Source organism: Patagioenas fasciata, chromosome 32, assembly GCF_037038585.1.
Source record: "Patagioenas fasciata isolate bPatFas1 chromosome 32, bPatFas1.hap1, whole genome shotgun sequence".
Lineage (NCBI taxonomy): Eukaryota > Metazoa > Chordata > Aves > Columbiformes > Columbidae > Patagioenas > Patagioenas fasciata.
The window spans coordinates 2,275,738-2,288,331 of NC_092551.1; the positions used below are offsets into that span (position 1 = coordinate 2,275,738).

Genomic DNA, 12,594 nt, shown 5'->3' on the forward strand with positions numbered 1-12,594 from the left:
AGGGTCATTGGGATGACAGGGGATGGGGTGAGGACCCAAACCAGTTCCAATGTCCCCATAGGAGACCAAGGGCCACCAAAGAGACAATGGGTGGTGTCCAGGGATACAAAGAGACCCCAGTGTCACCAAGGGCCATCAGGAGGGACAAGAGATGGTTTATGGTGACACCAACCAGCTCCAATGTCCCCAAAGTCAACCAAGGGCCATCAGAATGGAGAAGAGATTGGCTGAGGGACCCAAACCAGCTCCAACGTCCCCATAGGAGACCAAGGGCCACCAAAGGGACAATGGGTGGTGTCCAGAGGCATGAAGGGACCCCAGTGTCACCAAGGGCCATCCGGAGGGACAAGGGATGGGGTGAGGGACCCAAACCAGCCCCAGGATGTCCCCAAAGCTTCAAACAAGAGCCAAGAGTCACCAGGAGGGACAAGAGATGGTTTATGGTGACATCAACCAGCTCCAGTGTCCCCAAAGTCAACCACGGGCCATCTGAATGGACAAGAGATGGTGACACAAACCAAGTGTCCCCAGGAGACATCAAGGGTCATTGGGATGACAGGGGATGGGGTGAGGACACAAACCAGTTCCAATGTCCCCATAGGAGACCAAGGGCCACCAAAGGGACAATGGGCGGTGTCCTGGGTCATGAGGGGACCCCAGTGTCACCAATGGAGGCCAAGGGCCATCAAAATGGTCAAGAGATTGGCTGAGGGACCCAAACCACCTCCAACATCCCCATGGGAGACCAAGGGCCACCAAAAGGACAATGGGTGGTGTCCTCCAACATGAGGAGACCCCAGTGTCACCAAGGGCCATCGGGATGACACGGGATCGGGGTGAGGGACCCAAACCACCTCCAACATCCCTACAGGAGACCAAGGGCCACCAAAGGGACAATGGGTGGTGTCCTCCAACATGAAGAAACCCCAGTGTCACCAAGGGCCATCGGGAGGGACAAGAGATGGTTTATGGTGACACCAACCAACGCCAGTGTCCCCAAAGTCAACCAAGGGCCATCTCAATGGACAAGAGATGGTTTATGGTGACACCAACCAGCTCCAGTGTCCCCAAAGTCAACCAAGGGCCATCTCAATGGACAAGAGATGGTTTATGGTGACACCAACCAGCTCCAGTGTCCCCAAAGTCAACCACGGGCCATCAGAATGGACAAGAGACGTGGTGAGAGACCCAAACCACTTCCAATGTCACCACAGGAGACCAAGGGCCACCAAAGGGACAATGGGTGGTGTCCTCCAACATGAGGAGACCCCAGTGTCACCAAGGGCCATCAGGATGACAAGAGACCCAAACCATCTCCAATGTCACCATAGGAGACCAAGGGCCACCAAAGGGACAATGGGTGGTGTCCTCCAACATGAAGAGACCCCAGTGTCACCAAGGGCCATCAGGATGACAAGAGACGTGGTGAGAGACCCAAACCATCTCCAACGTCACCATAGGAGACCAAGATGGCCAAGCACCCCCAAGGAGTCACCCACCCCACCTCCGCCATCCCCCTCAGCGTCCCTCCAGGCTCTTGTCCCTGGCGATGACGGCCTCCTCGAACTTGATCATGAGCGTGGTGCCCTTGTGCCAATGCGCGGTGACCTTGGCCGGGAAGCCGCTGGCGGTCAACACGGCCTCAACCAACCCGGCCGTGAAGGCGGCGCAGTTGAGGGTGCTGTTCTCCTTGGGCACCGAGATGAAGGTGTTGACCAAGGGCTCCTTCTCGATCACGTAGTACGTCTTGTCGTCGTCGTTGGCTTGCTCCAGCTTGTCGGCCTCCTTGCCGAACAGCGCGCGCCACACGGGGCCCTGGGGACACCACGGGAAAGGGTTTGGGTGGGGAGGATCCGCAGGGTTGAGTCCGGCGCCATTTTGAGCTCTGAGGTGGTTTGGGCGCCATTTTGAGCCCTGAGGGGATTCTGGCGCCATTTGGAGCCCTGAGGTGGTTTGGGCGCCATTTTGAGCCATGAGGCAACTCTGGCGCCATTTGGAGCCCTGAGGTGATTCTGGCGCCATTTGGAGCCCTGAGGTGATTCTGGTGCCATTTAGAGCCCCCCGAGGTGATTCTGGCGCCATTTTGGGCCCTGAGGTGGTTTGGGCGCCATTTTGAGCCCTGAGGGGATTCTGGCGCCATTTTGGGCCCTGAGGGGATTCTGGCGCCATTTTGGGCCCTGAGGGGATTCTGGCGCCATTTTGGGCCCTGAGGGGATTCTGGCGCCATTTGGACCCCGAGGCGATTTTGGGGCCATTTTGAGCCCGAGGGGATTCTGGTGCCATTTGGAGCCCTGAGGTGGTTTGGGCGCCATTTTGATCCCTGAGGGGATTCTGGCGCCATTTTGGGCCCTGAGGGGATTCTGGCGCCATTTTGGGCCCTGAAGTGGTTTGGGTGCCATTTTGAACCCTGAGGTGATTCTGGCGCCATTTGGAGCCCTGAGGTGATTTTTGGCGCCATTTTGAGCCCTGAGGTGACTTTGGCGCCATTTTGAGCCCTGAGGTGACTTTGGCGCCATTTTGAGCCCTGAGGTGACTTTGGCGCCATTTTGAGCCCTGAGGTGACTTTTGGCGCCATTTTGAGCCCTGAGGCGACTCTGGCGCCATTTGGAGCCCTGAGGTGGTTTGGGCGCCATTTGGAGCCCTGAGGTGACTCTGGCGCCATTTGGAGCCCCCCGAGGTGACTTTGGCGCCATTTTGGGCCCTGAGGTGACTTTGGCGCCATTTTGGGCCCTGAGGCGATTCTGGGGCCATTTGGAGCCCTGAGGTGATTTTTGGCATCATTTTGGGCCCTGAGGTGGTTTGGGCGCCATTTGGAGCCCTGAGGTGATCTTGGTGCCATTTTGAGCCCTGAGGGGATTCTGGCGCCATTTTGAGCCCGAGGTGATTTTGGGGCCATTTTGAGCCTGCGGTGATTGGGTGCCATTTTGGGCCCTGAGGGGATTCTGGCGCCATTTTGAACCCTGAGGTGATTTTGGGGCCATTTGGAGCCCTGAGGCGATTCTGGCGCCATTTTGGGCCCTGAGGGGATTCGGGCGCCATTTGGAGCCCTGAGGGGATTTTTGGCGCCATTTGGAGCCCTGAGGGGATTCGGGCGCCATTTGGAGCCCTGAGGGGATTCGGGCGCCATTTGGAGCCCTGAGGGGATTTTTGGCGCCATTTGGAGCCCTGAGGGGATTCGGGCGCCATTTGGAGCCCTGAGGGGATTCGGGCGCCCCTGGGGCCACTACTTCATGTTTTGAGGTGATTTTAGTACTATTTTGTGTTTTGAGGTGATTTTGCGCCCCTGGGGCCGCCATTTGGAGCCCTGAGGGGATTCTGGCGCCATTTGGAGCCCTGAGGGGATATTAAAGCCGATATTAAAGCTGACATTGGAGCCAATACTAAAGCTGATATTGGAGCTGATACTAAAGCCAACGCTAAAGCCGATACTAAAGCTGATATTGGAACCAAGAGTAAAGCCGATTCTCAAGGGGATGCTGGAGCTGATAATAAAGGGGATGCTGGAGCCAATATTAAAGCAAATGATACTAAAGCCGATGCTAAAGTTGATACTGGAGCCAATATTGGAGCTGATGCTAAAGCCCATGATACTAAAACCGATATTAAAGCCAATATTGGAGCCGATACTAAAGCCGATATTGGAGCCGATGATACTAGAACCAATACCGGAGCTGATGATAAAGCCGACGTTGGAGCTGGTATTAAAGGCGATACTAAAGACAACGTGAAGGTGACACTGGAGCTGATATTAAAGCCGATTCTAAAGCTGATGCTGGAGCCGATCCTAAAGCTGATTCTAAAGGGGATGCTGGAGCCAATCCTAAAGCCGATTCTAAAGGGGATGCTGGAGCCGATATTAAAGCCGATGATACTAAAGCTGATATTGGAGCCGATGATACTAAAACCGATATTGGAGCTGATACTAAAGCTGATATTGGAGCTGATACTAAAGATGACGTGAAGGTGACACTGGAGCTGATATTAAAGCCGATCCTAAAGCTGATACCGGAGCTGATACTAAAGCTGATATTGGAGCCGATACTAAAGCCGATTCTAAAGGGGATGCTGGAGCTGATACTAAAGCTGATATTAAAGCTGATGCCGGAGCTGATATTAAAGCCAATGCTAAAGCCAATATTGGAGCTGATATTAAAGCCGATGATATTAAAACCGATACTGGAGCTGATATTAAAGCTGATACTGGAGCCGATACTAAAGCCGATATTAAAACTGACATTGGAGCTGATACTAAAGCTGATATTGGAGCCGGTACTAAAGCTGATACCAGAGCCGATAATAAAGGGGGTGCTGGAGCCGATACTAAAGCCAATGCTAAAGTTGATATTAAAGGTAACGATGCTAAAGCTGATAGTTGAGCCAATACTAAACCCAATATTGGAGCCAATACTGGAGCTGATACTAAAACTAATGCTAAAGCTGATATTAAAGGTAACGACCCTAAAGCCGATACTGGAGCCGATATTAAAGGTAACGACCCTAAAGCCGATACTGGAGCCGATATTAAAGGTAACGACGCTAAAGCCGATACTGGAGCCGATATTAAAGGTAACGACGCTAAAGCCGATACTGGAGCCGATATTAAAGGTAACGATCCTAAAGCCGATACTGGAGCCGATATTAAAGCTAACGACCCTAAAGCCAATATCGGCGCTGATACTAAAGCCAATGCTAAAGGCGATATTAAAGCTAACGATGCTAAAGCCAGTATTGGAGCCGATGATACTAAAGCCCAGATTAAAGCCGATACTAAAGCTGATACTAAAGCCAAGATTAAAGCTGATACTAAAGCCGAGATTAAAGCCGATACTAAAGGGGATGCTGGAGCCGATATTAAAGGGGATGCTACTAAAGCCAATGCTAAAAACTTGATACTCGAGCCAATACTGGAGCTGATGCTAAAGCTGACGATACTAAAACCGATCCTAAAGCTGATACTGGAGCCGGTCCTAAAGCTGATACTGGAGCCGATCCTAAAGCTGATACTGGAGCCGGTCCTAAAGCTGATACTGGAGCCGGTCCTAAAGCTGATACTGGAGCCGGTCCTAAAGCTGATACTGGAGCCGGTCCTAAAGCTGATACTGGAGCCGGTCCTAAAGCTGATACTGGAGCCGATATTGGAGTTGATACTAAAACTGACATTGGATCCGACACTAAAACCGACCTGAAGGTGATACCGGAGCTGATATTAAAGCTGATCCCAAAGCCGATCCTAAAACCGGTACCAAAGGCACCCGGTCGTCCTCGTCCCGCCCCGGCTCACCTTGACGAAGAGCAGCACGTTGAGCACCTTGGTCTCGCGGCGGCCGCTCTTCTCGCGGGCCACCAGCGCATCCAGCACGCGTAGCCCGACCTGGTGGCCCAGGCGGGCCAGCTTGGCCTGCAGCTCGGCCACCGAGTAGACGCGGCTCTGGCAATACTGCACCAGCTCCGAGAAGAGCAGGGCGAAGGCGCTCAGCGCCACCTCGCCACGGGGTCGCGCCAGCCCCCGCTCCAGCAACGGGGATTTGCCCCGCGTGAAACGGGCGTCCATGCCTGGAAATGGGGGTACAGGGGGTTATAGGGGGGGTACAGGGGGTTATGGGGGGGTACAGGGGGTTATGGGGGGGTACAGGGGGTTATGGGGGGGTACAGGGGGTTATGGGGGGGTACAGGGGGGTACAGGGTCAGCCCAGCCCCCGCTCCAGCAACGGGGATTTGCCCCACGTGAAATGGGCGTCCATGCCTGGAAATGGGGGTACAGGGGGTTATAGGGGGGTACAGGGGGTTATGGGGGGGTACAGGGGGTTATGGGAGGGGTACAGGGGGGTACAGGGTCAGCCCAGCCCCCGCTCCAGCAATGGGGATTTGCCCCGCGTGAAATGGGCGTCCATGCCTGGAAATGGGGGTACAGGGGGTTATGGGGGGGGTACAGGGGGTTATAGGGGGGTACAGGGGGTTATAGGGGGGTACAGGGGGTTATAGGGGGGTACAGGGGGTTATAGGGGGGTACAGGACCAGCCCAGCCCCCGCTCCAGCAATGGGGACTTGCCCCGCGTGAAATGGGCGTCCATGCCTGGGAATAGGGGGAATGGGGGGGGGTACAGGGGGTTATAGGGGGGTACAGGGGGTTATGGGGGGGGGTACAGGGGGTTATGGGGGGGGGTACAGGGGGGTACAGGGTCAGCCCAGCCCCCGCTCCAGCAACGGGGATTTGCCCCGCGTGAAACGGGCGTCCATGCCTGGAAATGGGGGTACAGGGGGTTATAGGGGGGTACAGGGGGTTATGGGGGAGTACAGGGGGTTATAGGGGGGGTACAGGGGGTTATAGGGGGGGTACAGGGTCAGCCCAGCCCCCGCTCCAGCAATGGGGATTTGCCCCGCGTGAAACGGGCGTCCATGCCTGGAAATGGGGGTACAGGGGGTTATAGGGGGGCATAGGGGGGTACAGGGGGGAAAAAGGGGGAAATGGGGGCAAGAGGGGGGTCAGGGCCCCCGCTCCAGCAATGGGGACTCGTTGTGTGTGAAATGGGGGCCATGGCTGGGGGGAAATGGGGTTATAGGGGGGAAAAGGGGGGTCAGGAGGTACTAGAGGGGATGAGGGGGTTAAGCGGGGTACAGGGGGGGGAAAGGGGGTACGGGGGGGGAAAGTGGGGTACAGGACCAGCCCAGCCCCCGCTCCAGCAATGGGGACTTGACCTGTGTGAAATGGGCATCCATGCCTGGGAATGGGGGGAATGGGGGGAAAAATGGGGGAAATGGGGATTATAGGGGGTACAGGGGGGAAAAGGGGGGTGGCGAGGGGATCAGGGCCAGGGCAGCACTGGGGAGTCGTCCTGTGTGGAATGGGGGTCATGGCTGGAAATGGGGGGAAATGGGGTTATAGGGGGGAAATGGGGGGTACAGGGGGTGAAAAGGGGGGTACAGGGTCAGGCCAGCATTGGGGACTCGTCCTGGGTGAAATGGGGGCCATGGCTGGGGGTACATGGGGGGAAATGGGGTGAAAAGGGGGGTCAGGAGGCACCAGGAAGGGTTGGGGGTATTAGAGGGGATCAGGGGTACCTGGGGCAGTCAGGGGGTGAAATGGGGGGTACGGGGGTATTAGAGGGGGGTAAAAAGGGGGGGTACAGGGCCAGGGCAGCATTGGGGACTCGTCCTGGGTGAAACGGGGCCATGGCTGGGGGGACATGGGGGTTATAGGGGGAAAAGGGGGGTCAGGAGGAATTAGAGGGGATGAGGGGGTTAAAGGGGGGGACAGGGGGTGGAAAGGGGGTCAGGGTCAGGCCAGCATTGGGGACTCGTCCTGTGTGGAATGGGGGCCATGGCTGGGGGGACATGGGGGTTATAGGGGGAAAAGGGGGGTCAGGAGGAATTAGAGGGGATCAGGGAGGTAAAGGGGGGGTCAGGGGATATTAGAGGGGGGTGGAAAGGGGGGTACAGGGGGTGAAAAGGGGGGACGGGCCCGGCCAGCATTGGGGACCCGTCCTGGGTGAAACGGGGCCATGGCCGGGGGGACATGGGGGAAATGGGGGTGACAAGGGGACATCAGAGCGGGTCCGGGGCTGACAGGGGGTCCGGGGGTGACCGGAGAGGGACTCTGAGGTGGGGGGGAGACCCCACAGGGACCCCCTGGATGGGGGAGGGGTCACGGTGAGGAGGGATCGGGCCCCAACCCCGGTACCGACCGTCCGGTGCTGCTCCCGCTCCCGTTCCCGCTTCGCGGCCGGCGCTGTCGCAAAAGCGCCGCAAAGCGCAAGAAGAAGGGGAGGGGGGCGGGGCCGCGTCGCCCGGGGCAACCGGAGGGCGGGGTTAAGCAGCGGGGACGGGGTGGGATTGGGCGGCGGGGGCGGGGTCAGAGCCAGTGGAGCCACGCCCCCTCCTGCACGGCTGCGAGCGGCCACGCCTCCTCAACTGCCCCGCCCCCTCGTGGCCCCGCCCCTTTCACTACCTCCTCTCTCTATGGCCACGCCTCCCCGTGTGACCACGCCCCTCGCGGCTCCGCCCACTCCATGGCCACGTCCTCCGCGCCCACGCCCCCACCGGCAGCGCTTCAATGGCCCCGCCCCCTCCGTGACCACTCCCCCCGATGGCCCCGCCCACAGTGGGGACGAGGGGACGAGGGGGACACACGGGGGACATCTGGTGACATCTGGTGACATCTGGTGGCACGGGGGGGGTGACGGTGTCCGGGGTGGGGGGGCTTGGGGGCTCGGACGCCTGGGTTCCCCCCGCCCCTCCCCCATGGGACACCTGGGGCCGCCAGCTGGGCTGGGGGAGGGGCGGAGCCCGGACGCCTGGGTCCCCTCCCTGCCCCTCCCCCCACCGCTCGGGGCTCTTGAATGACGTCACCAGGAGCGTCATAGGGAGGGGGACTGGAAGGTGAGGGGGACCCAGGCGTCCGGGTGATTCCCCACCCCCCTACTCCCCTACCTGGGTGACCCCTCCCCACCCGGACGCCTGGGTCCCCTCCTGACCCCTGACCCCAGGTGCTGGGCACATCTGGAAGGGGTGGGAGCCCATCCCCCACCTGGGGGACGTGGGGACATTGAGGGGACAGGGGGACATGGGGATATGGGGGACATGGGGGACATGGGGATATGGGGGACAGGGGGACATGGGGATATGGGGGACATGGGGGACATGGAGGGGACAGGGGGACATGGGGGGATACGGGGGATTTGGAGGACATGGGGACCCTGAGGGGACAGAGGGACATGGGGGGGATATGGGGACATGGGGGGACATGGGGACATGGTGGGATATGGGGACATGGGGGGACATGGGGGGATATGGGGACATGGGGGGACATGGGGACATTGAGGGGACAGAGGGACATGGGGGGATATGGGGACATGGGGGGATATGGGGACATGGGGGGACATGGGGGGATATGGGGACATGGGGGGACATGGGGACATTGAGGGGACAGAGGGACATGGGGGGATATGGGGACACGGGGGGACATGGGGACATTGAGGGGACGAAGGGACATGGAGGGACATGGGGACATGGGTAGACATTGAGGGGACGGGGGACATGGGAGGATATGGGGACAGAGGAACATGGGGACATTGAGGGGACATGGGGGGACATTGAGGGGACAGAGGGACATGGGGACATTGAGGGGACATGGGGGGACATTGAGGGGACAGAGGGACATGGGGAGACATGGGAGGATATGGAGGACACAGGGACACTGAGGGGACATGGGGACATGTGGGGGACAGGGGGACATGGGGACACTGAGGGGACAGGGGGACATGTGGGGGACAGGGGGACATGGGGACACTGAGGGGACATGGGGACATGTGGGGGACAGGGGGACATGGGGGGGACAGGGGGACATGTCCCCATGTCCCTGTACCCCTCAATGTCCCCACACCGGGGGACACTGGGGAGTAACTGAGGACACTGGGTGGTAATTGGGGACAGTGGGGGGACACTGGGGGTAACTGGGGGACACTGGGGGGTAACTGGGGACAGTGGGGGGACACCAGGGGACACTGGGGGGTAACTGGGGGACACTGGGGGGTAACTGGGGACACTGGGGGGTGGGTGCCCCTTCCCCCCCCCGGGTGCTCTGGTTTCCCAGAGGCGGGAGAAGGGACCCAGGCGTCCGGGCGGCCCTTCCCGCGTGGGGGAGGTGCTGAGGGGACCCAGGCGTCCGGGCCCCCCCGTTGATGGGGTGGGGGGGATGGGAGGGGGAATTACGGTGCAATTAAAGCTCCATTTGGTTAATTGCTCGCGGCTGCCAGGGGGGGATTGGGGACACGCGGGGGCGGGGGGGGGGGGGCTCCCCATCCCCCACCCCCACCCACCCGGCACCCCCCGCTGGGAGCCGCGAGCACCCGGGGGCACCCACGGGACCCACAGACACCCATGGGACCCCACGGGGACGCCCCGGCACCCACAGGACTCCCCAGAACCCACGGGGACCCCCCCCCAGCACCCACGGGCACCCACGGGGACCCCCCAGAACCCACGGGGACTCCCCAGACCCCACGGGTCCCTCCAACACCCACAGAGCCCATAGGGACCCACTGGGACCCCCCAGAACCCACACACACACTACGGGCACCTATGGGACCCCCCCAGCACCCACGGGGACCTCCCAGACCCCCACGGGGACCCCCCAGCACCCACAGATCCCACGGACACCCACGGGGACCCCCCCCAGCACCCACAGGACCCACAGCACCCACTGGGACCCCCCAGCACCCACAGACCCTACAGACCCCACGGGCATCCATGGGACCCCCAGCACCCACTGGGACCCTCCAAACCCCACGGGGGACCCCCCAGCACCCACGGGCACCCACAGGGACCCCCTAGAACCCACAGATCCCACGGGCACCCCTGGGACCCCCCAGAACCCACGGGACCCCCCCAGAATCCACGGGACCAAAACAGCACCCACAGACCCCATGGGCACCCACGGGGATCCCCCAGACCCCACGGGGGATCCCCCAGACCCCACGGGCACCCACGGGGATCCCCAGGACCCACTGGGACCCCCCAGACCCCACGGGGGACCCCCCAGCACCCACGGGCACCCACAGGGACACCCTAGAACCCACAGATCCCACGGGCACCCCTGGGACCCCCCAGAACCCACGGGACCCCCCCAGAATCCACGAGACCAAAACAGCACCCACAGACCCCATGGGCACCCACGGGGATCCCCCAGACCCCACGGGGGACCCCCCAGCACTCACAGAACCCACGGGCACCTACGGGGACCCCCAGCACCCACTGGGACCCTCCAGACCCCACGGGGGACCCCCCAGCACCCACGGGCACCCACAGGGACCCCCTAGAACCCACAGACCCCACGGGCACCCATGGGACCCCCCAGAACCCACGGGACCCCCCCAGAATCCACGGGACCAAAACAGCACCCACAGACCCCATGGGCACCCACGGGGATCCCCCAGACCCCACGGGGGATCCCCCAGACCCCACGGGCACCCACGGGGATCCCCAGGACCCACTGGGACCCCCCAGACCCCACGGGGGACCCCCCAGCACCCACGGGCACCCACAGGGACCCCCTAAAACCCACAGGACCAAAACAGCACCCACAGACCCCATGGGTACCCACGGGGATCCCCCAGACCCCACGGGGGACCCCCCAGCACCCACAGACCCCACGGGCACCCACGGGGATCCCCAGCACCCACTGGGACCCCCCCGAATCCACGGGGACCCCCCAGAACCCACGGGCACCCACAGGGACCCCCCAGTACCCACAGGACCAAAACAGCACCCACGGGACCCTACGGGAGCACCCAGACCCCACGCGGACCCCAGAGCACCCATGGGACCCCAGAGCACCCACAGGGACCCCCCAGAACCCACTGGGACCCCTCAGCACCCACGGGCGCCCCAAACACCCACGGGGACCCCACAGCACCCACGGGGAGCCCACGACACCCACGGGCACCACAAAACACCCACGGGCACCCAGAGCACCCATGGGTGCCCCCACCCCGTGCTCCCATCGTCACCGTGTGCCCCCGTGTCACCCCTTCTTGTCCCCCCCGTGTCACCCACCCCGTGTCACCCCCCATGTCCCCCCCGTGTCACCCACCCCGTGTCACCCACGCCTTATCCCACCCCTTATCCCACCCCTTATCCCACCCCGTGTCACCCCCCGTGTCACCCCCCATGTCACCCCCATGTCACCCACCCCGTGTCACCCCCCATGTCACCCCCCATGTCACCCACCCCGTGTCACCCCCCATGTCCCTTCCCCCCATGTCCCCCCCGTGTCACCCACCCCATGTCACCCACCCCTTATCCCACCCCATGTCACCCCCCATGTCACCCCCCATGTCACCCCCCCATGTCACCCACCCCGTGCCACCCACCCCGTGTCACCCCCCATATCCCTCCCTTTGTCCCCCCCGTGTCACCCTCCCTTGTCACCCCCCGCTGGTGTCACCCACCCTGTGTCACCCCCCGTGTCCCTCCCATTGTCCCCCCCGGTGTCACCCACCCTGTGTCACCCCCCGTGTCCCTCCCATTGTCCCCCCCGGTGTCACCCACCCTGTGTCATCCCCCGTGTCCCTCCCATTGTCCCCCCCGTGTCACCCACCCTGTGTCACCCCCCGTGTCCCTCCCATTGTCCCCCCCGTGTCACCCACCCCGTGTCACCCCCCATGTCCCTTCCCCCCATGTCCCCCCCGTGTCACCCACCCCATGTCACCCACCCCTTATCCCACCCCGTGTCACCCACCCCGTGTCACCCCCCATGTCCCTTCCCCCCATGTCCCCCCCGTGTCACCCACCCCATGTCACCCACCCCTTATCCCACCCCGTGTCACCCACCCCGTGTCACCCCCCATGTCACCCCCCGTGTCATCCCCCATATCCCTCCCCTTGTCCCCCTCGTGTCACCCACCCCGTGTCACCCTCCCCTTGTCCCCCCCGTGTCACCCTCCCTTGTCCCCCCCACCCAGTGTCACCCACCCCGTGTCGCCCCCCCCACCCCCGCATCCCTTGGTTGATCCGGCCGCGAAGGGGGGGGACACGGGGGTGGGTGACACGGGGGTGGGTGACACGGGGGGGGTGACACGGGGGTGGGTGACACGGGGG

The 12,594-nt window shown here is 61.7% G+C and overlaps 1 protein-coding gene across 1 annotated transcript; it reads right to left on the reverse strand.

The window, feature by feature from the left end:
- Positions 1-421: 421 nt before the first annotated feature.
- On the reverse strand, positions 422-7,753 carry TRAPPC5 (trafficking protein particle complex subunit 5). Its single transcript, XM_065859151.2, has 3 exons — positions 7,683-7,753; positions 5,282-5,553; positions 422-1,815 (listed from the first exon to the last, which is right to left on the reverse strand). The coding sequence occupies exons 2-3, from the start codon at positions 5,549-5,551 to the stop codon at positions 1,519-1,521; spliced, it is 567 nt and encodes a 188-aa protein (XP_065715223.2). The 5' UTR covers positions 5,552-5,553; positions 7,683-7,753; the 3' UTR covers positions 422-1,518.
- Between the last annotated feature and the right edge of the window lie 4,841 nt (positions 7,754-12,594).

Excerpts from the sequence above, each read along its gene's own strand:
- TRAPPC5 (XM_065859151.2), bottom strand. The coding sequence starts at position 5,551 with ATGGACGCCCGTTTCACGCGGGGCAAATCCCCGTTGCTGGAGCGGGGG. Across the intron at positions 1,816-5,281 it reads ACGTGCTGCTCTTCGTCAAG|GGCCCCGTGTGGCGCGCGCT; the intron begins GTGAGCCGGGGC and ends TGGTGTCCCCAG.